General features: G+C 45.3%; 1 protein-coding gene across 1 annotated transcript in view; it reads left to right on the plus strand.

Moving 5' to 3' along the window:
* Positions 1-21,909, plus strand: part of LOC311119067 (putative methyltransferase TARBP1) — a 43,338-nt gene that overhangs the window by 4,271 nt on the left and 17,158 nt on the right. Inside the window, exons 7-25 of the mRNA XM_084193819.1 lie at positions 1,173-1,308; positions 1,594-1,690; positions 1,859-1,948; positions 2,062-2,212; positions 2,432-2,770; positions 3,439-3,536; positions 3,643-3,792; positions 4,025-4,254; positions 7,194-7,419; positions 10,279-10,467; positions 10,871-11,076; positions 11,269-11,340; positions 12,866-12,986; positions 13,347-13,457; positions 13,603-13,752; positions 14,667-14,753; positions 15,177-15,382; positions 15,954-16,035; positions 16,234-16,405. Of these exons, the coding sequence (XP_084049945.1) occupies positions 1,173-1,308; positions 1,594-1,690; positions 1,859-1,948; positions 2,062-2,212; positions 2,432-2,770; positions 3,439-3,536; positions 3,643-3,792; positions 4,025-4,254; positions 7,194-7,419; positions 10,279-10,467; positions 10,871-11,076; positions 11,269-11,340; positions 12,866-12,986; positions 13,347-13,457; positions 13,603-13,752; positions 14,667-14,753; positions 15,177-15,382; positions 15,954-16,035; positions 16,234-16,405 (2,913 nt within the window). The remainder of the gene's footprint in view (positions 1-1,172; positions 1,309-1,593; positions 1,691-1,858; positions 1,949-2,061; positions 2,213-2,431; positions 2,771-3,438; positions 3,537-3,642; positions 3,793-4,024; positions 4,255-7,193; positions 7,420-10,278; positions 10,468-10,870; positions 11,077-11,268; positions 11,341-12,865; positions 12,987-13,346; positions 13,458-13,602; positions 13,753-14,666; positions 14,754-15,176; positions 15,383-15,953; positions 16,036-16,233; positions 16,406-21,909) is intronic.

The raw sequence follows: 21,909 nt of genomic DNA on the forward strand, positions 1-21,909 counted from the left end.
GGTCCTGTAATGCTGAACCTCTGTCCTCTGTCTCCCCAGGTCCTGTAATGCTGATCCTTTGTCCTCTGTCTCCCCGGTTCCTGTAATGCTGATCCTCTGTCCTCTGTCTCCCCAGGGCCTGTAATGCTGATCCTCTGTCCTCTGTCTCCCCGGTTCCTGTAATGCTGATCCTCTGTCCTCCGTCTCCCCAGGTCCTGTAATGTTGAACCTCTGTCCTCTGTCTCCCCAGGTCCTGTAATGCTGATCCTCTGTCCTCTGTCTCCCCAGGTCCTGTAATGTTGATCCTCTGTCTCCCCAGGTCCTGTAATGCTGATCCTCTGTCCTCCGTCTCCCCAGGTCCTGTAATGCTGATCCTCTGTCCTCTGTCTCCCCAGGTTCTGTAATGCTGATCCTCTGTCCTCTGTCTCCCCAGGTCCTGTAATGCTGATCCTCTGTCCTCTGTCTCCCCGGTTCCTGTAATGCTGATCCTCTGTCCTCCGTCTCCCCAGGTCCTGTAATGTTGAACCTCTGTCCTCTGTCTCCCCAGGTCCTGTAATGCTGATCCTCTGTCCTCTGTCTCCCCAGGGCCTGTAATGCTGATCCTCTGTCCTCCGTCTCCCCAGGTCCTGTAATGTTGAACCTCTGTCCTCTGTCTCCCCAGGTCCTGTAATGCTGATCCTCTGTCCTCTGTCTCCCCAGGTCCTGTAATGCTGATCCTCTGTCCTCTGTCTCCCCGGTTCCTGTAATGCTGATCCTCTGTCCTCCGTCTCCCCAGGTCCTGTAATGTTGAACCTCTGTCCTCTGTCTCCCCAGGTCCTGTAATGCTGATCCTCTGTCCTCTGTCTCCCCAGGGCCTGTAATGCTGATCCTCTGTCCTCTGTCTCCCCGGTTCCTGTAATGCTGATCCTCTGTCCTCTGTCTCCCCAGGTCCTGTAATGTTGAACCTCTGTCCTCTGTCTCCCCAGGTCCTGTAATGCTGATCCTCTGTCCTCTGTCTCCCCAGGGCCTGTAATGCTGATCCTCTGTCCTCTGTCTCCCCAGGTCCTGTAATGTTGATCCTCTGTCCTCTGTCTCCCCAGGTCCTGTAATGTTGATCCTCTGTCCTCTGTCTCCCCAGGTCCTGTAATGCTGATCCTCTGTCCTCTGTCTCCCCAGGTCCTGTAATGCTGATCCTCTGTCCTCTGTCTCCCCAGGTCCTGTGTTGCTGCAGCTTGTCCAGCGGCTAGGCTCTCAACACTGGTGTTCTGTCCCCATCCTCTTCCTCTCTCAGGCCCTGTCCCACCTCCCTCCCTGCCCTCTCCTGGGCCCTGACGGCCTGCACGCTCTCAGGTAGCCTGTGGTTATGGGGCAAATCTGAAATAGTACCCTATTTGTTGGTCCAAAGCCCTATGAGTGCACTATATAGGGAATAGGGTGCCATTTCAAATGCAGCCATTGTCTAGACTCTAACTTGACATTAGGTTATTTATTTAGTGTTTATTATGGCCATAGTGGTATTGCTTGGTGTGGAAATGTGGATTCTATGAATCTCCATTGAACACTCTGCTTAGTCAATGGCTAGGGGTAATCTGTGTCCGGGAAACTGTCCCTAAGGGTTTCTGTGTTGTATCTCAGGGAGGTGCTTCGCTCCACCATGATCACCCACCAGGTGCTACTGAGAGGAGCGGCACAGTGTTTCCTGCTAAACACCGCCCTCTCCCTGACAGATGTGGTAAGACACTATGATGTGTTTGAGGCTGTGCCGCGTTGGTGCAAAGTGATGACATTTATCACCCAAATACAGTGTTGAAGAAGAGATTATAGCTATCAGCATACAAATGACAACATAATCAAAATAGCCGTTGCTAAACATGGATGATATTTGTGCCATCTTTTGCAGACCTCAGTGACGTTGGATAATGTGTTTAGTTTGCTGGTGCACTTCAGAGCAGACGAGTCTCTATGTAGAGGGACAGTACTCTGGAATCAGGTACTGTGTGGGGGTGGAATGAGGGAAGAGGTCTGTTCTTTTCAAACGTAAAAATTATAATATTTAGTGTATTTCCATCAGTTTTCCCTTGTGTATTTGTGTCTCCTCACTAGCTGTGTGACTGGCTAGCAGAAAGTGAAGGCAGCTTCAGGACCTGTGTCAGAGAATCAGGTGATGGTACCAGTACTTCCCCAGAGAGAGAGACTGTGAGAGGCTACGTCCAACAACAGATGGAGGCCTTCCTCAGAGTCCCGGCTAGCACAGGTGAGTCCCGGCTAGCACAGGTGAGTCCCGGCTAGCACAGGTGAGTCCCGGCTAGCACAGGTGAGTCCCGGCTAGCACAGGTGAATCCGTTTTTCCAATTACGAGTATTATCTGATCACGAATATCAATGGTTACAGATATGAGTATGTCTAGATGGACACACCTCTAGTATATACAATAGATGACTGTAATGATGAACTTTGTTGTGACGTCCTACAGAGCAGACAGACAGTGTACCAGACCCAGGAGAGGCTGAGCTGCTAGCCAGGGCCATCCTACTGTGTGTTGACACAGAGGAGAGGACTCAGAGGAGTTCTGGAGGAGAGGAGACTACTGGTGTCAGCGGTGGGATGGAGTCTGTCTTACGCCCCCTACTGGACACACTGAGCAGGCTCCACACTAATGTCTACCTGCCGCTACGCAAGACTGACAAGAGCCTGCAGCTGCTGCTACGACTACTGCAGCTCACACGCTCCAGACACACCCCTGCTGCAGTACTGCAGCTCACACGCTCCAGACACACCCCTGCTGCAGTACTGCAGCCAGAGAAAGAGCAAGGTATTTACTGTACTCTACTGTACTCTACTGTACTCTACTCTACTGTACTGTACTGTACTCTACCGTACTGTATTCTACTGTATTCTACTGTACTCTACTGTACTCTACTGTACTCTACTGTACTCTACTCTACTGTTCTGTACTGTACTCTACCGTACTGTACTGTATTCTACTGTACTGTACTTTACTGTGCTGTACTCTGCTGTACTGTACTGTACTCTACTCTACCCTACTGTACTCTACTCTACTCTACTCTACTCTACTGTACTCTACCCTACTGTACTCTACCCTACTGTACCCTACTCTACTCTGCTCTGCTCTACTCTACTCTACTCTACTCTACTCTACTCTACCCTACTGTACTCTACTCTACTGTACTCTACTCTACTCTACTGTACTCTACTCTACTCTACTGTACTCTGCTCTACTCTACTCTACTCTGCTCTACTGTACTCTACTGTACTCTACTCTACTCTACTCCTCTTCTTTTCTCAACTTGACTCGAGTAGTGATCCATAGCAGTGATCCATAGCAGTGATCCATAGCAGTGATTTATAGTGATTCATAGTAATGATCCATATTGATTCATTGCACTGGAAACATGCAACATCATATTTTCTGTATTGTAAAAATAAAAATGAACGTTTTTTGTCTTCTGTCTTATACAGAGGACAGTGTGACGGTCTCCATGGAAACGCTGATTCTGGGCGTGGTGGAGCCCATTCAGGAGTTCATCCTCCGAAGACTGAGTGGAGAACTGCAGGAGGTGAAAATGAACGCTCACTCTCATTCACTCTCACTCACATCCTACAACATTGATCATGTACCTGCATTTATCCTCAGCCTGTGTTTTGTTTGTATGTCCTCTCCAGTTATGTGATGTAGAGCGTGCTGAGCTCTACCTGTCGGTGCTGAAGGAGGTGGTGCTGATGTACAGTGTGTTAGAGTGGAACCACTCCAATGTACAGGCCTATTTCCCCAGACTCCTCAGATACGTCCTGAGGACCCTAGAAGCTGACCAGGTATAGTACTACAGGATCTATCTACCCTCTCTCAAGCTGCTATCCTTCACTAGTCAATTCATAAATCATTGGATTCATGTGTCAATTTGAATAATGGGATATTTATTTTAGCGGTTACACTCTGATTTCAAAGAAGACTAGTTGAACTGCTATTTGTCATGACATATTGATATTTGTCATGGTTTTCACTATTGAACTGGAAGGGACTTCACTGTGTTTGTGTTTCTCTTAGATCCCCTCTGTGGCGGGTCAGGTGTCCAGGGCGGTTGCCATGGCGTCGTTGGCCATGACCTGTGAGGTTGCAGCGCTGGGAGTGTTCAACCTCCAATCAGAGACCATGATTCTACTGGTGGATCTGTGTTGCTACTTCTACTCCCCTGCTCCACCCCCAGCCCCTCCTCTCTCTCTGGCCAACTTCAACCAGACCCTGCTGAAACCTCCCACTGCAGATCAGTCAACAGGGTCAGTAGAGAACAGTAGAGTGTAGTATATAGTATGGATGGATGGTATTGTTTGAATGCAGATGTAATGTGTTGTTGTATAGTACACAACTAGTATAAACACTATATGGTCCTCATTTCTCTGACAGTCAGGGCTCTAAATTGTGACTGTTTTGGTCACATGCTCTTAAATATTTTGCTGTGCAACCTGGAATTTACATTTGGGAGAAAAAACATCTCCCAGAGGTTACAACTCAAATGGTAAAATGGAGATTGTGTATGGGATATGGACAGCTAAATACAGTGAGCTCCAAAGGTATTGGGACAGTGACACATTTGTTGTTGTTTTGGCTCTGTACTCCAGCACTTTGGATTTGATACAATGACTATGAGGTTAAAGTGCAGACTGACAGCTTTAATTTGAGGGTATTTTCATCCATATCAGGTGGAGAAATTACAGCACTTTTTGTACATAGTCCCCCCATTTTAGGGGACCAAAAGTATTGGGACAAATTCACTTACACTACCATTCAAAAGTTTGGGGTCACTTAGAAATGTCCTTGTTTTCCATGAAAACATACATGAAATGAGTTTGAATAGGAAATATAGCAAAATGCATAGGAAATGTAGTCATTGACAAGGTTAGAAATAATGATTTTTTATTGAAATAATAATTGTGTCCTTCAAACTTTGCTTTTGTCAAAGAATCCTCCATTTGCAGCAATTACAGCCTTGCAGACCTTTGGCATTCTAGTTGTCAATTTGTTGAGGTAATCTGAAGAGATTTCACCCCATGCTTCCTGAAGCACCTCCCACAAGTTGGATTGGCTTGATGGGCATTTCTTACGTACAATATGGTCAAGCTGCTCCCACAACAGCTCAATAGGGTTGAGATCCGGTGACTGTGCTGGCTACTCCATTATAGACAGAATACCAGCTGACTGCTTCTTCCCTAAATAGTTATTGCATAGTTTGGGGCTGTGCTTTGGGTCATTGTCCTGTTGTAGGAGGAAATTGGCTCCAATCAAGCGCCGTCCACAGGGCATGGCATTGCAAAATGGAGTGATAGCCTTCCTTCTTCAAGATCCCTTTTACCCTGTACCAATCTCCCACTTTACCACCACCAAAGCACCCCCAGACCATCACATTGCCTCCACCATGCTTGACAGATGGCATCAAGCACTCCTCCAGCATCTTTTCATTTGGTCTGCGTCTCACAAATGTTCTTCTTTGTGATCCGAACACCTCAAACTTTGATTCGTCTGTCCATAACACTTTTTTCCAATCTTCCTCTGTCCAGTGTCTGTGTTCTTTTGCCCATCTTAATCTTTCAGTCTGAGATATGGCTTTTTCTTTGCAACTCTGCCTAGAAGGTCAGCATCCCGGAGTCGCCTCTTCACTGTTGACATTGAGACTGGTGTTTTGCGAGTACTATTTAATGAAGCTGCCAGTTGAGGACCTGTGAGGCGTCTATTTCTCAAACTAGACACTCTAATGTATTTGTCCTCTTGCTCAGTTGTGCACCGGGGCCTCCCACTCCTCTTTCTATTCTTGATAGAGCCAGTTTGCGCTGTTCTGTGAAGGGAGTAGTACACAGCGTTGTACAAGATCTTCAGTTTCTTGGCAATTTCTTGCATGGAATAGCCTTCATTTCTCAGAACAAGAATAGACTGACGAGTTTCAGAAGAAAGTTATTTGTTTCTGGCCATTTCGAGCCTGTAATCGAACCCACAATTGCTGATGCTCCAGATACTCAACTAGTCTCAAGAAGGCCAGTTTTATTGCTTCTTTAATCAGCACAACAGTTTTCAGCTGTGCTAACATAATTGCAAAATGGTTTTCTAATGATCAATTAGCCTTTTAAAATGATAAACTTGGATTAGCAAACACAACGTGCCATTGGAACACAGGACTGATGGATGCTGATAATGGGCCTCTGTACGTCTATGTAGATATTCCATTAAAAATCAGCCGTTTCCAGCTACAATAGCCATTTACAACATTAACAATGTCTACACTGTATTTCTGATCAATTTGATGTTATTTTAATGGACAAAAAATTGTTTTTCTTTCGAAAACAAGGACATTTCTAAGTGACCCCAAACTTTTGAACGGTAGTTTATATGTGTATTAAAGTAGTCAAAAGTTTAGTATTTGGTCCAATATTCCCAGAACACAATGATTACATCAAGCTTGTGACTCTACAAACTTGTTGGATGTATTTGCTGTTTGTTTGTGTTGTGTTTCGGATTATTTTGTGCCCAATACAAATTAATTGATTTTATTAGGATCTCTTTTAGCCCGAAGGCTAGTCTTCCAAGAGTTCTTAAGAAATGTAAAAAACATACAGAAATTTGAAAAACAACAATAGCAAAGTAAGAACACAAACAAGATCCATGTTTCTATTACCTCTACATATTACACGTTACACACCCCAGCCTACCCCTTCTCCACCCACATACTGTTTTTTTACATTTTAAATCAATTAGCAGTCGCTCTTATCCAGAGCAACTTACAGCAGTGAGTGCATAATTATTTTTTTTCTCGTACTGGTCCCCCCGTGGGAATCAAACCTACAACCCTGGCGTTGCAAACGCCATGCTCTACCAACTGAGCTACACAGGACCTATACCTCATGTGCATATTAATTTAAATACAACAGAACATATTACAAAAACCTCTTAGACTCACTCTAGTCGTTCAAAACATTTTGTGAATTTATCTCTTAAAACAACTATTTGTCAAGTTTTAAAAAAACTTTCAAGGAGTTCCAGGACTACACTGCCCTGAAACTAAAAGCTATTTTGCACAGCTCTAATTTGGGTTTTGGTGGCCTTGGTAATCAGAGGTCCCTAGTAGAAGTAATGTGTGTGTGTGTGTGTGTGTGTGTGTGGGAGATAGTAGTAATCAGAGGGCCTTACTGATATCTCTGATAATTAAGAGTTTGTCATCTGTCTACAGTGTTTCAGAGCAGGGTCCTCTCCTCCAGGACTGGGGCCGAATGGCAGCTAATTTCATCCGGGACCAGTGGACGTGCCTGGGCTACGGGAGGAGGATAGGACCCCCTGGGCCCATGGAGCTCCCCAGGGCGTCAGGGTCTCTCCAGGCTGCTATAGAGGCCCTGTCTCTGCTACCCAGTGGCCTGGTACTGCCTGTACTGGACTTCATGGCCTCCATGTTGCCACAGGTGAGTCTCTCTTTTTTTCTTCCACCTTTATTTAACCAGGTAAGCCAGTTGAGAACAAGTTCTCATTTACAACTGCGACCTGGCCAAGATAAAGCAAAGCAGTGCGATAAAAACAACAACAACACAGAGTTACATATGGAATAAACAAAACGTACAGTCAATAACACAATAGAAAATCTATTGTGTGCAAATGTAGTAAGTTATGGAGGTAAGGCAATAAATAGGCCATAGTGCAAAATAATTACAATTTAGTGTTAACACTGGAATGATAGATGTGCAGAAGATGATGTGCAGAAGATGATGTGCAAATAGAGATACTGGGGTGCAAATTAGCAAAATAAATAACAATATGGGGATGAGGTAGTTGGGTGGGCTAATTTCAGATGGGCTGTGTACAGGTGCAGTGATCGGTAAGCTACTCTGACAACTGATGCTTAAAGTTAGTGAGGGAGATTAGAGTCTCCAGCTTCAGAGATTTTTGCAGTTCGTTCCAGTCATTGGCAGCAGAGAACTGGAAGGAATGGCAGCCAAAGGAGGTGTTGGCTTTGGGGATGACCAGTGAGATATACCTGCTGGAGCGCATACTACGGGTGGGTGTTGCTATGTTGACCAATGAGCTAAGATAAGGCGGGGATTTGCCTAGCAGTGATTTATAGATGACCTGGAGCCAATAGGTTTGGCGACGAATATGTAGTGAGGGCCAGCCAACGAGAGCGTACAGGTCACAATGGTGGGTAGTATATGGGGCTTTGGTGACAAAACGGATGACACTGTGATATACTACATCCAATTTGCTGAGTAGAGTGTTGGAGGCTATTTTGTAAATGACATCGCCGAAGTCAAGGATCGGTAGGATAGTCAGTTTTACGAGGGCATGTTTGGCAGCATGAGTGAAGGAGGCTTTGTTGCAAAATAGGAAGCCGATTCTAGATTTAACTTTGGATTGGAGATGCTTAATGTGAGTCTGGAAGGAGAGTTTGTGGTCTAACCAGACACCTAGGTATTTGTAGTTGTCTACATATTCTAAGTCAGACCCGCCGATAGTAGTGATTCTAGTCGGGCAGGCGGGTGCAAGCAGCATTCGATTGAAGAGCATGCATTTAGTTTTACTAGCGTTTAAGAGCAGTTGGAGGCTATGGAAGGAGTGTTGAATGGCATTGAAGCTTGTTAGGAGGTTTGTTAACACAGTGTCCAATGAAGGGCCAGATGTATACCAAATGGTGTCGTCTGCATAGATGTGGATCTGAGAGTCACTAGCAGCAAGAGCGACATCATTGATATACACAGAGAATAGAGTCGGCCCGAGAATTGAACCCTGTGGCACCCCCATAGAGACTGCCAGAGGTAGTTGGTGAACCAGGGGAGGCAGTCATTTGAGAAACCAAGGCTATTTAGTCTACCAATAAGAATGCGGTGATTTACAGAGTCAAAAGCCTTGGCCAGGTCGATGAAGACAGCTGCACAGTACTGTCTATTATCAATCGCGGATAAAAGAGCTGGTGGCCGGGGTAGGGGTAGCCAGGTGGAAAACATGGCCAGCCGTAGCAAAATGCTTATTGAAATTCTCGATTATCGTCGATTTATCGGTGGTGACAGTGTTTCCTAGCCTCAGTGCAGTGGGCAGCTGGGAGGAGGTGCTCTTATTCTCCATGGACTTTACAGTGTCCCAAAACTTTTTGGCGTTAGTGCTACAGGATGCAAATTTCTGTTTGAAAAAGCTAGCCTTTGCTTTCCTAACTGCTTGTGTATATTGGTTCCTGACTTCCCTGAAAAGTTGCATATCGCGGGGGCTGTTCGATGCTAATGCAGTACGCCACAAGATGTTTTTGTGCTGGTCAAGGGCAGTCATGTCTGGGGTTGAAGACAGCGGAGGTGTATTTAGAGGGTCAATTAGTCAGGATGATATCTATGAGGGTGCCCATGTTTACGGATTTAGGGTTGTACCTGGTAGGTTCCTTGATAATTTGTGTGAGATTGAGGGCATCTAGTTTAGATTGTAGGACGGCCGGGGTGTTAAGCATATCCCAGTTTAGGTCACCAAGCAGTACGAACTCTGAGGATCGATGGGGGGCAATAAATTCACATATGGTGTCCAGGGCACAGCTGGGGGCTGAGGGGGGGCTGTAGCAAGCAGCAACAGTGATATACTTATTTCTGGAGAGGTGTATTTTTAGAAGTAGAAGCTGTTTGGGCACAGACCTGGATAGTATGATAGAGCTCTGCAGGCTATCTCTACAGTAGATTGCAACTCCGCCCCCTTTGGCAGTTCTATCTAGATGGAAAATGTTGTAGTTGGGGATGGAAATTTCAGAGTTTTTGGTGCCTAAGCCAGGATTCAGACACTGCTAGAACATCAGGGTTGGCGGAGTGTGCTAACACAGTGAGTAAAATGCAAAAAGCAAAGACTTTTACGGTTACAGAAGTCAACAAATGATAGCTCCTGGGGAGTAGGAGTGATACTGGGGGCTACAGGGCCTGGGTTAACCTCTACATCACCAGAGGAACAGAGGAGGAGTAGAATAAGGATACAACTGATATGGTCATGTCCACTACCTAGCTGAGACATTGCTTCTCATCCAGCTCTCTACAGGTTTGTCCACACCAACAACCATGTTTAAAGGGATAGTTCACCCAAATTACTAAATGACATATTTCCTTACCTTGTAAGCAGTCTATGGGGAAAGACGGTGAAATCCAAGCCTTGGTTTTGTTTAACAACTGATTTAGACAGCAACAGTGTTTCAGAAAAAAAAAAAGGATATAGTGGCCATGTGGTCAACACATTTATGTCCTGTTTTATATGGCTTCTGATAAGGCCATATGAGATAGTGAACCTGTATTCCCCCCTCCCACCACCAGGTGGCACTGTCTGAGGAGGCCCTCTGTGTAGAGGCTGTGACTGTCTCCTGGAAGTTGGTGCTGGGACTGAGCAGTAACCCTCATGACTTCTGGCCCACCCTGCAGGGCTTTGTGTCCATGGCCTTTCACCACAGCCTGTTGGCGTTAACAGAGGAGCAGGCACCTGTGCTCACTGCTATTGTACAACAGGTAACTAGAGGGAGGCATGGGGGATCAACACCTGGGTTCAAATGGTGTTTAAAATCTTTCAAATACTTTGAGCTTTTGACTGAGCCCACAGATGAGCGGGCTTTGTACTTCTGGTACTATTCAATTGGTTCCATTTCACCAGGCAAGTTCAATCAAGAGCAGCTAAAGTATTTTATTAAAGAAAATAAATACTAATTGAACCCATGTCTGGATGGAATAGATCCGTGTGGTGTCAGGCAACTTACTACATATTCACTACTTGGAGAAATGTGTCTTGGCAAGTAGTTTCAGGTATATGTTCAACAGAAAATGTTGTGGTTATCATGGGAATTAATAACACAACATTGATGTGGACACAGTTGGATGTGTAATTAACCCACTACTGACTCCACTTCAATTCTAGATAGCTGTTGAGCTGACGGACCTCTCCCAGGCCAAGACCGGTGTATTCAACGTGCTGATCCAACACTGCTGCCACACCTGGCTGCCCTCTGACCCAGGAAGTGAAGGCCAGAGCCAATCAGACGCCATGTTCTCCAGTGCCCTACTGCACCCTGACATCCTGACTGAGGCATGTGTGTATGGACCCGTGTTCAGGAGGGACCAAAGGTGTGTGTGTGTGTGTGTGTGGGGGGGGGAGTGTGAGGAGTGTGTGAGAAAGAGAAAGAGAGTGAGAGTTAGTGAGTGAGAGTGGAAGTGAGTAAGAGTGGCTGAGAGTAAGTGAGAGTGACTGAGTGTTCAGGGCTTATTGCAGTGGTGAGGGTCATGTCATGTCTGGATAATGGCTGGTCTTCTCCATAGGCTGATCCAGGAGGTCCAGGTCTATGTGGAGGGGCTTGGAGAGGAGTGTGCTGCTAACACCACTGTCCCCAGGTCAGCTGCTGCTCAGTTCATGTACCTTACTGTACTATACTGTAGTCTACTCTACTCTACTACTGTGGTCCTCTGGAGCTCAGTTGGTAGAGCATGGTGCTTGCAACTCCAGGATAGTGGGTTTGATTCCCAGGACCACCCATACGTAAAATTTATGCATACATGACTGTAAGTTGCTTTGGATAAAGGTGTCTGCTAAATGGCATATATTGGTATTATTTATTACTGTAGTGGGACTGGAACCTATTACCTGACCCCTCACTGTACGGGGACTGGAACCTATTACCTGACCCCTCACTGTACGGGGACTGGAACCTATTACCTAACCCCTACTATAGTGGGACTGGAACCTATTACCTGACCCCTCACTGCACTGGGACTGGAACCTATTACCTGACTCCTCACTGTACTGGGATTGGAACCTATTACCTGACCCCTCACTATAGTGGGACTGGAACCTATTACCTGACCCCTCACTATAGTGGGACTGGAACCTATTACCTGACCCCTCACTGTACTGGGACTGGAACCTATTACCTGACCCCTCACTATAGTGGGACTGGAACCTATTACCTGACCCCTCACTATAGTGGGACTGGAACCTATTACCTGACCCCTCACTATAGTGGGACTGGAACCTATTACCTGACCCCTCACTGTACTGGGACTGGAACCTATTACCTGACCCCTCACTGTACTGGGACTGGAACCTATTACCTGACCCCTCACTCTACTGGGACTGGAACCTATTACCTGACCCCTCACTGTACTGGGACTGGAACCTATTACCTGACCGCTCACTGTACTGGGACTGGGACTGGAACCTATTACCTGACCCCTCACTATAGTGGGACTGGAACCTATTACCTGACCCCTCACTGTACTGGGACTGGAACCTATTACCTGACCCCTCACTGTACTGGGACTGGAACCTATTACCTGACCCCTCACTGTACTGGGACTGGAACCTATTACCTGACCCCTCACTATAGTGGGACTGGAACCTATTACCTGACCCCTCACTATAGTGGGACTGGAACCTATTACCTGACCCCTCACTATAGTGGGACTGGAACCTATTACCTGACCCTTCACTATAGTGGGACTGGAACCTATTACCTGACCCCTCACTATAGTGGGACTGGAACCTATTACCTGACCCCTCACTATAGTGGGACTGGAACCTATTACCTGACCCCTCACTATAGTGGGACTGGAACCTATTACCTGACCCCTCACTATAGTGGGACTGGAACCTATTACCTGACCCCTCACTATAGTGGGACTGGAACCTATTACCTGACCCCTCACTATAGTGGGACTGGAACCTATTACCTGACCCCTCACTATAGTGGGACTGGAACCTATTACCTGACCCCTCACTGTACTGTGTTGGGGCTAAATAAAACATGGAGTTGACCATGTCACTGACAATAGTGGACATTCTTTGTACTATAGTCAACAGTGAATGTAGTCCATATTTCTCATCAGAGATACATTTATCTCTGTGCTTTCTCTCTCTCAGTGACAACAGGGATGACCAGTTCCCACGTGTGTGTGTCCTGGCGTTCCTCAGCCGCCTCCAGCCCTCTAATCAGCTGCATGAGAGACTGATGGAAGAGCTGGTTCTCCGCTTGCTGAAGAAGGTAAGACCAGGGCTCTTCCTCAGTTAGTCTTTCCTCGCGGCCTCTCTCCTTACCTCCTTGTCAAAATGCATTAGAGGAGAACATCCAAGGTTCCTCCTCTCAGATCTTATCCTCCAATGAATTTTGAGCAGGAGACGACCAGAGAGGACGGTAGGAATCAAGGAAAGACTGACACTGCTGGAGATTTGGCTTGTTCATAGTCCATGATGTCTACTCATTCAGTGTGTTCACAGCATCACACACATTAATCCAGTTCATACTCCAGTAATATATTAAAGACCATTGTCCATCTCCCTGAGCTCTAACACAGTAGTTATTAGTTAATGTGTAGTTTTAAAGATAAGTATTTTTCTCTTTTAGGATGAGGCCATATCTAAGTCGAAACAGCGTTACTATAGCAACTCCCTGCAGCATCGCGTGAAGAACAGGGTGTGGCAGACACTGCTGATGCTGCTACCCAAACTGAGAGCGGTGAGACACACACACACACACACAAACAATACACACACACACACAAACAATACACACACACACACAAACAATACACACAAACAATACACACACACACACACACCTGAATTAACCCTCTATTAACCCTGTGTTTGTGTTCATCCAGGAGTTTGTAGGTAGCATTCTGGGTCGTGTGTTTGAGGCAGGCTTCGTCAGTAACCAGGCCTCAGTCAAGTACCTGATAGAGTGGAAGATGGTTCTAATCCTAGTCCAGTACCCTGAACACATAGACCGACTCTGGGCCTGCTTCGCTGTGGTGAGTGCTTACACTTTTCGTATGTGTATGTGATCACTGCGGGAATTGAACCCTCAACCTTGGTGTTGCTAGTGCCACACTCTTACCCACTGAGCCACACAGGACCACAAAAACTGGTATCTATTGTATTGTCACTGAATGAAAACTGGTATCTATTGTATTGTCACTGAATGAAAACTGGTATCTATTGTATTGTCACTGAATGAAAACTGGCATCTATTGTATTGTCACTGAATGAAAACTGGTATCTATTGTATTGTCACTGAATGAAAACTGGTATCTATTGTATTGTCACTGAATGAAAACTGGTATCTATTGTATTGTCACTGAATGAAAACTGGCATCTATTGTATTGTCACTGAATGAAAACTGGTATCTATTGTATTGTCACTGAATGAAAACTGGTATCTATTGTATTGTCACTGAATGAATACTGGTATCTATTGTATTGTCACTGAATGAAAACTGGTATCTATTGTATTGTCTCTGAATGAAAACTGGTATCTATTGTATTGTCACTGAATGAAAACTGACATCTATTGTATTGTCACTGAATGAAAACTGGCATCTATTGTATTGTCTCTGAATGAAAACTGGTATCTATTGTATTGTCACTGAATGAAAACTGGTATCTATTGTATTGTCACTGAATGAAAACTGGTATCTATTGTATTGTCACTGAATGAAAACTGGTATCTATTGTATTGTCACTGAATGAAAACTGGTATCTATTGTATTGTCACTGAATGAAAACTGGTATCTATTGTATTGTCTCTGAATGAATACTGGTATCTATTGTATTGTCTCTGAATGAAAACGGGCATCTATTTTCACTGGCTCAAAGAACTTGTAATAGTCATTATTGATCTATAGCCGGTGTGTCTTATTGATGTGATTTGTGTCTTTGTGAACAGGACCAAGAGAAGACCAAGACCAGTATCTGTACCTTCCTGTCTGTGTTGGTCCACCTCAACATCATCATGCCTAAACTCAAGGAGAAGGTAAGGTCCACATATCACAATCATCAAGTAAAACCTTCAAAGCACAGGGGACTCTTCCTCCTCTCCTGACCCGCTCTCCTCCTCCTCTGTGTCCCTCCCTACCAGGCAGTACAGTAGTATAAGGCCATGGATGTGATCCTCCAGTGGTGTTTCAGTGTGTTTCAGCCATAACTTCAGTGTTCACACTTCTCTCTCTCTCTCTCTCTCTCTCTCTCTCTCTCTCTCTCTCTCTCTCTCTCTCTCTCTCTCTCTCTCTCTCTCTCTCTCTCTCTCTCTCTCTCTCTCTCTCTCTCTCTCTCTCTCTCTCTCTCTCTCTCTCTCTCTCTCTCTCTCTCTCTCTCTCTCTCTCTCTCTCTCTCTCTCTCTCTCTCTCTCTCTCTCTCTCCTTCCCCCCCCCCCCCCCCCCCCCCCACACACCACCAGGCAGTACAGTGGCGTAAGGCCCTGGATGTTATCCTCCAGTGGTGTTTCAGCCATAACTTCAGTGTTCGCCTGTACGCCCTGCTGGCCTTGAAGAGGGTGTGGGGTCTGCAGGGGGCGAGGGCCGAGGAGGGGCCGGACGGGCTCGGGGGGCTGGCCACCGTCGTTAAGGCCTGCCTGCACCAGGCTGAGGCTATGCAGAGGACTGGGTGAGGGAGTTACATGTGAACTAGGATGTTATTGGATCATTTTTGTAGCGCTAACAAGGTTATAACAAGGTTATATTATATTATATTATTATATTATATATTACAAGGTTCAATTCTCGCAGGAATCACATTCTAAAATTCATGCAGTCACTGTACTTTAAGTCACTTTGGATAAAAGTGTCTTCTAAATGGCATATATTATTATTATATTATACCGGTACCCTGTATATAACCTCCCTACTGTTATTTTATTTTACTGCAGCTTTTTAATTATTTGCCATTTAAAAAAAATTCTTAACTGCATTGTTGGTTAAGGGCTTGTAAGTAAGCATTTCACTGTAATGTCTACACCTGTTGTATTCGGGGCACGTGTGGCAAATAAAATGTGATTTGATTTGATTATATATTACTTTAAGTCACGTTGGACAAAGGTGTCTGCTAAATGTTCATAGATTATGTTATTATTAGTGACACATAAACCACACTTGGTTATCCTAGATCCATTGGAATCTGTGGATATTGTTATTGGACTTTGGATACTTTCATATAACTACTGTATATCTCTGTACAGAAATGCCAATAAGAACTGGAGCAGGATTCAGCAACACTTCTTCTTTGGTGCCTTTCATCCTGTTAGAGACTATAGTGTGGAAGTAAGACACTGCAACCATTGTATTGTTGATTGATTGTGTCAATTTGAAGTATCAAATGTTTTTGTATGTGAATCTTTTAAAATCAATTGATTCATATGACCTAATTGCTTAGTGTCTCTAAAAAGGAATGAACTGATTGGTGATTGAGGAGAGACGACGTGTCTAAACTCTCCATTTTCCTCCCTTGTCCCATCCCAGACCATATTCTACACCTTCCCCAGCCTATCAGAGGTGTGTGAGGATGAGTGGATTCTGCCCTGGAAGTTTGAGAAGCTGGTGGACTTCTCCCAGAGTGCATCTCTCCCGTTGAGGAACCCTGTTCCTGACCTGAGCCAGATTCAGCCTGGAGACTGGATCCAGCAGGATAAAGGTACATTCCCCTGAGGGGATAAATAAAGTTGTATTCAATTGATTAGAAATTAATTAAAAAAATATATCACCACTAGAGGGTAGCAGAGACTTCGTACCCAACAGACAGTGGAGATCACAGCTATTCAACTATCAATCAATCAATCAATTTTATTTTATATAGCCCTTCTTACATCAGCTAATATCTCGAAGTGCTGTACAGAAACCCAGCCTAAAACCCCAAACAGCTAGTAATGCAGGTGTAGAAGCACGGTGGCTAGGAAAAACTCCCTAGAAAGGCAAAACCTAGGAAGAAACCTAGAGAGGAACCAGGCTATGAGGGGTGGCCAGTCCTCTTCTGGCTGTGCCGGGTGGAGATTATAACAGAACCATGCCAAGATGTTCAAAAATGTTCATAAGTGACAAGCATGGTCAAATAATAATCAGGAATAAATCTCAGTTGGCTTTTCATAGCCGATCATTAGAGTTTAAAACAGCAGGTCTGGGACAGGTAGGGGTTCCATAACCGCAGGCAGAACAGTTTAAACTGGAATAGCAGCAAGGCCAGGCGGACTGGGGATAGCAAGGAGTCACCACGGCCGGTAGTCCCGACGTATGGTCCTAGGGCTCAGGTCTCTCAGTTGGCTTTTCATAGCCGATCATTTAGAGTTGAAAACAGCAGGTCTGGGACAGGTAGGGGTTTCGTAGCCGCAGGCAGAACAGTTGAAACTGGAATAGCAGCAAGGCCAGGCGGACTGGGGGCAGCAGGGTGTCATCATGCCCGGTAGTCCTGACGTATGGTCCTAGGGCTCAGGTTCTCAGAGAGAAAGAGAGAACGAGAGAATTAGAGAGAGCATACTTAAATTCACACAGGACACTGGATAAGACAGGAGAAGTACTCCAGGTATAACCAACTAACCCCAGCCCCCCGACACATAAACTACTGCAGCATAAATACTGGAGGCTGAGACAGGAGCGGTCCGGAGACACTGTGGCCCCATCCGAAGAAACCCCCGGACAGGGCCAAACAGGAAGGATATAACCCCACCCACTCCGCCAAAGCACAGCCCCCGCACCACTAGAGGGATATCCCCAACCACCAACTTACAATCCTGAGACAAGGCCGAGTATAGCCCACAGAGGTCTCCACCACAGCACAAACCAAGGGGGGGGGGGGGCGCCAACCCAGACAGGAAGATCACGTCAGTAACTCAACCCACTCAAGTGACGCACCCCTCCCAGGGACGGCATGAAAGAGCACCAGCAGGCCAGTGACTCAGCCCCTGCAACAGGGTTAGAGGCAGAGAACCCCAGTGGAGAGGGGAACCGGCCTGGCAGAGACAGCAAGGGCTGTTCGTTGCTCCAGCCTTTCCGTTCACCTTCACACTCCTGGGCCAGACTACACTCAATCATATGACCTACTGAAGAGATAAGTCTTCAGTAAAGACTTAAAGGTTGAGACCGAGTCTGCGTCTCTCACATGGGTAGGCAGACTGTTCCATAAAAATGGAGATCTATAGGAGAAAGCCCTGCCTCCCGCTGTTTGCTTAGAAATTCTAGGGACAATTAGGAGGCCTGCGTCTTGTGACCGTAGCGTACGTATTGGTATGTACGGCAGGACCAACTCGGAAAGATAGGTAGGAGCAAGCCCATGTAACGCTTTATAGGTTAACAGTAAAACCTTGAAATCAGCCCTTGCCTTAACAGGAAGCCAGTGTAGGGAAGCTAGCACTGGAGTAATATGATCAAATTTCTTGGTTCTAGTCAGGATTCTAGCAGCCGTATTTAGCACTAACTGAAGTTTATTTAGTGCTTTATCCGGGTAGCCGGAAAATAGAGCATTGCAGTAGTCTAATCTAGAAGTAACAAATGCATGGATTAATTTTTCTGCATCATTTTTGGACAGAAAATTTCTGATTTTTGCAATGTTACGTAGATGGAAAAAAGCTGTCCTTGAAACAGTCTTGATATGTTCGTCAAAAGAGAGATCAGGGTCAAGAGTAACGCCTAGGTCCTTCACAGTTTTATTTGAGACGACTTTACAACCATCAAGATGAATTGTCAGATTTAACAGAAGATCTCTTTGTTTCTTGGGACCTAGAACAAGCATCTCTGTTTTGTCCGAGTTTAAAAGTAAAAAGTTTTCAGCCATCCACTTCCTTATGTCTGAAACACAGGCTTCTAGCGAGGGCAATTTTGGGGCTTCACCATGCTTCATTGAAATGTACAGCTGTGTGTCATCCGCATAGCAGTGAAAGTTAACATTATGTTTTCGAATAACATCCCCAAGAGGTAAAATATATAGTGAAAACAATAGTGGTCCTAAAACGGAACCTTGAGGAACACCGAAATGTACAGTTGATTTGTCGGAGGACAGACCATTCACAGAGACAAACTGATATCTTTCCGACAGGTAGGATCTAAACCAGGCCAGAACTTGTCCGTGTAGACCAATTTGGGTTTCCAGTCTCTCCAAAAGAATGTGGTGATCGATGGTGTCAAAGGCAGCACTAAGGTCTAGTAGCACGAGGACAGATGCAGAGCCTCGGTCTGACGCCATTAAAAGGTCATTTACCACCTTCACAAGTGCAGTCTCAGTGCTATGATGGGGTCTAAAACCAGACTGAAGCATTTCGTATACATTGTTTGTCTTCAGAAAGGCAGTGAGTTGCTGCGCAACAGCTTTTTCTAAAATTTTTGAGAGGAATGGAAGATTCGATATTGGCCGATAGTTTTTTATATTTTCCGGGTCAAGGTTTGGCTTTTTCAAGAGAGGCTTTATCACTGCCACTTTTAGTGAGTTTGGTACACATCCGGTGGATAGAGAGCTGTTTATTATGTTCAACATAGGAGGGCCAAGCACAGGAAGCAGCTCCTTCAGCAGTTTAGTAGGAATAGGATCCAGTATGCAGCTTGAAGGTTTAGAGGCCATGATTATTTTCATCATTGTGTCAAGAGATATAGTACTAAAACACTTAAGTGTCTCTCCCGATCCCAGGCCCTCGCAGAGCTGTGCAGATCCAGGACAGCTAAGCCCTGGAGGAATACGCAGATTCAAAGAGGAGTCCGTAATTTGCTTTCTAATGGTCATGATCTTTTCCTCAAAGAAGTTCATGAATTTATCACTGCTGAAGTGAAAACCATCCTCTCTTAGGGAATGCTGCTTTTTAGTTAGCTTTGCAACAGTATCAAAAAGAAATTTTGGATTGTTCTTATTTTCCTCGATTAATTTGGAAAAGTAGGATGATCGAGCAGCAGTGAGGGCTCTTCGGTACTGCACGGTACTGTCTTTCCAAGCTAGTCGGAAGACTTCCAGTTTGGTGTGGCGCCATTTCCGTTCCAATTTCCTGGAAGCTTGCTTCAAAGCTCGGGTATTTTCTGTATACCAGGGAGCTAGTTTCTTATGACAAATGTTTTTCGTTTTTAGGGGTGCAACTGCATCTAGGGTATTGTGCAAGGTTAAATTTAGTTCCTCAGTTAAGTGGTTAACTGATTTTTGTCCTCTGACGTCCTTGGGTAGGCAGAAGGGGTCTGGAAGGGCATCAATGAATTTTTGTGTTGTCTGAGAATTTATAGCACGACTTTTGATGCTCCTTGGTTGGGGTCTGAGCAGATTATTTGTTGCGATTGCAAACGTAATAAAATGGTGGTCCGATAGTCCAGGATTTTGTGGAAAAACATTAAGATCTACAACATTTATTCCATGGGACAAAACTAGGTCCAGAGTATGACTGTGGCAGTGAGTAGGTCCAGAGACATGTTGGACAAAACCCACTGAGTCGATAATGGCTCCGAAGGACTTTTGGAGTGGGTCTGTGGACTTCTCCATGTGAATATTAAAATCACCAAAAATTAGAATATGATCTGCTATGACTACAAGGTCTGATAGGAATTCAGGAAACTCAGAGAGGAACGCTGTATATGGCCCAGGAGGCCTGTAAACAGTAGCTATAAAAAGTGATTGAGTAGGCTGCATAGATTTCATGACTAGAAGCTCGAAAGATGAAAACGTCATTTTTTTTTTTGTAAATTGAAATTTGCTATCGTAAATGTTAGCAACACCTCCGCCTTTGCGGGATGCACGGGGAATATGGTCACTAGTGTAACCAGGAGGTGAGGCCTCATTTAACACAGCAAATTCATCAGGCTTAAGCCATGTTTCAGTCAGGCCAATCACATCAAGATTATGATCAGTGATTAGTTCATTGACTATGACTGCCTTTGAAGTGAGGGATCTAACATTAAGTAACCCTATTTTGAGATGTGAGGTATCACGATCTCTTTCAATAATGGCAGGAATGGAGGAGGTCTTTATCCTAATAAGATTGCTAGGGTGGACACCACCATGTTTAGTTTTGCCCAACCTAGGTCGAGGCACAGACACAGTCTCAATGGGTATGGCTGAGCTGACTACACTGACTATGCTATTGGCAGACTCCACTAAGCTGGCAGGTTGGCTAACAGCCTGCTGCCTGGCCTGCACCCTATTTCACTGTGGGGCTAAAGGAGTTAGAGCCCTATCTATGTTGGTAGATAAGAGGAGAGCACCCCTCCAGCTAGGATGGAGTCCGTCACTCCTCAGCAGGTCAGGCTTGATCCTGTTTGTGGGTGAGTCCCAGAAAGAGGGCCAATTATCCACAAATGTTATCTTTTGGGAGGGGCAGAAAACAGTTTTCAACCAGCGATTAAGTGCTGAGACTCTGCTGTAGAGCTCGTCACTTCCCCTAACTGGGAGGGGGCCAGAGACAATTACTCGATGCCGACACATCTTTCTAGCTGATTTACACGCTGAAGCTATGTTGCACTTGGTGACCTCTGACTGTTTCATCCTAACATCGTTGGTGCCGACGTGGATAACAATATCTCTATACTCTCTACACTCGCCAGTTTTAGCTTTAGCCAGCACCATCTTTAGATTAGCCTTAACGTCGGTAGCCCTGCCCCCTGGTAAACAGTGTATGATCGCTGGGTGATTCGTTTTAAGTCTAATACTGCGGGTAATGGAGTCGCCAATGACTAGGGTTTTCAATTTGTCAGAGCTAATGGTGGGAGCCTTCGGCGTCTCAGACCCCGTAACGGGAGGAGTAGAGACTAGAGAAGACTCAGACTCAGACTCCGACTCGCTACATAATGGGGAAAACCGGTTGAAGGTTTCTGTCGGCTGAATGAGCGACACCGGTTGAGCATTCCAACAGTATTTCCCTCCAGAAGCCATGAGAAAGTTGTCCGGCTGCAGGGACTGTGCGGGGGGAGTTATACTAACGTTACTGTCTGTACTTACTGGTGGCACAGACGCTGTTTCTTCCTTTCCTACACTGATAATACTCTTGCCTAACGATTGCGTCTGAAGCTGGGCTTGTAGCACAGCTATTCTCGCCGTAAGGCGAGAATTCTCCTGTATATTATGAGTACAGCGACTGCAATTAAAAGACATCATGTTAATGTTACTACTTAGCTTCGGCTGTTGAAGATGTTGATGAGCCATGTCCAGATAAAGCGTCCGGAGTGAAAAAGTTGAATAAGGGA

Source organism: Coregonus lavaretus (genome assembly GCF_964263955.1).
Source record: "Coregonus lavaretus genome assembly, contig: HAP1_SCAFFOLD_1307, whole genome shotgun sequence".
In the NCBI taxonomy this organism is placed as follows: domain Eukaryota; kingdom Metazoa; phylum Chordata; class Actinopteri; order Salmoniformes; family Salmonidae; genus Coregonus; species Coregonus lavaretus.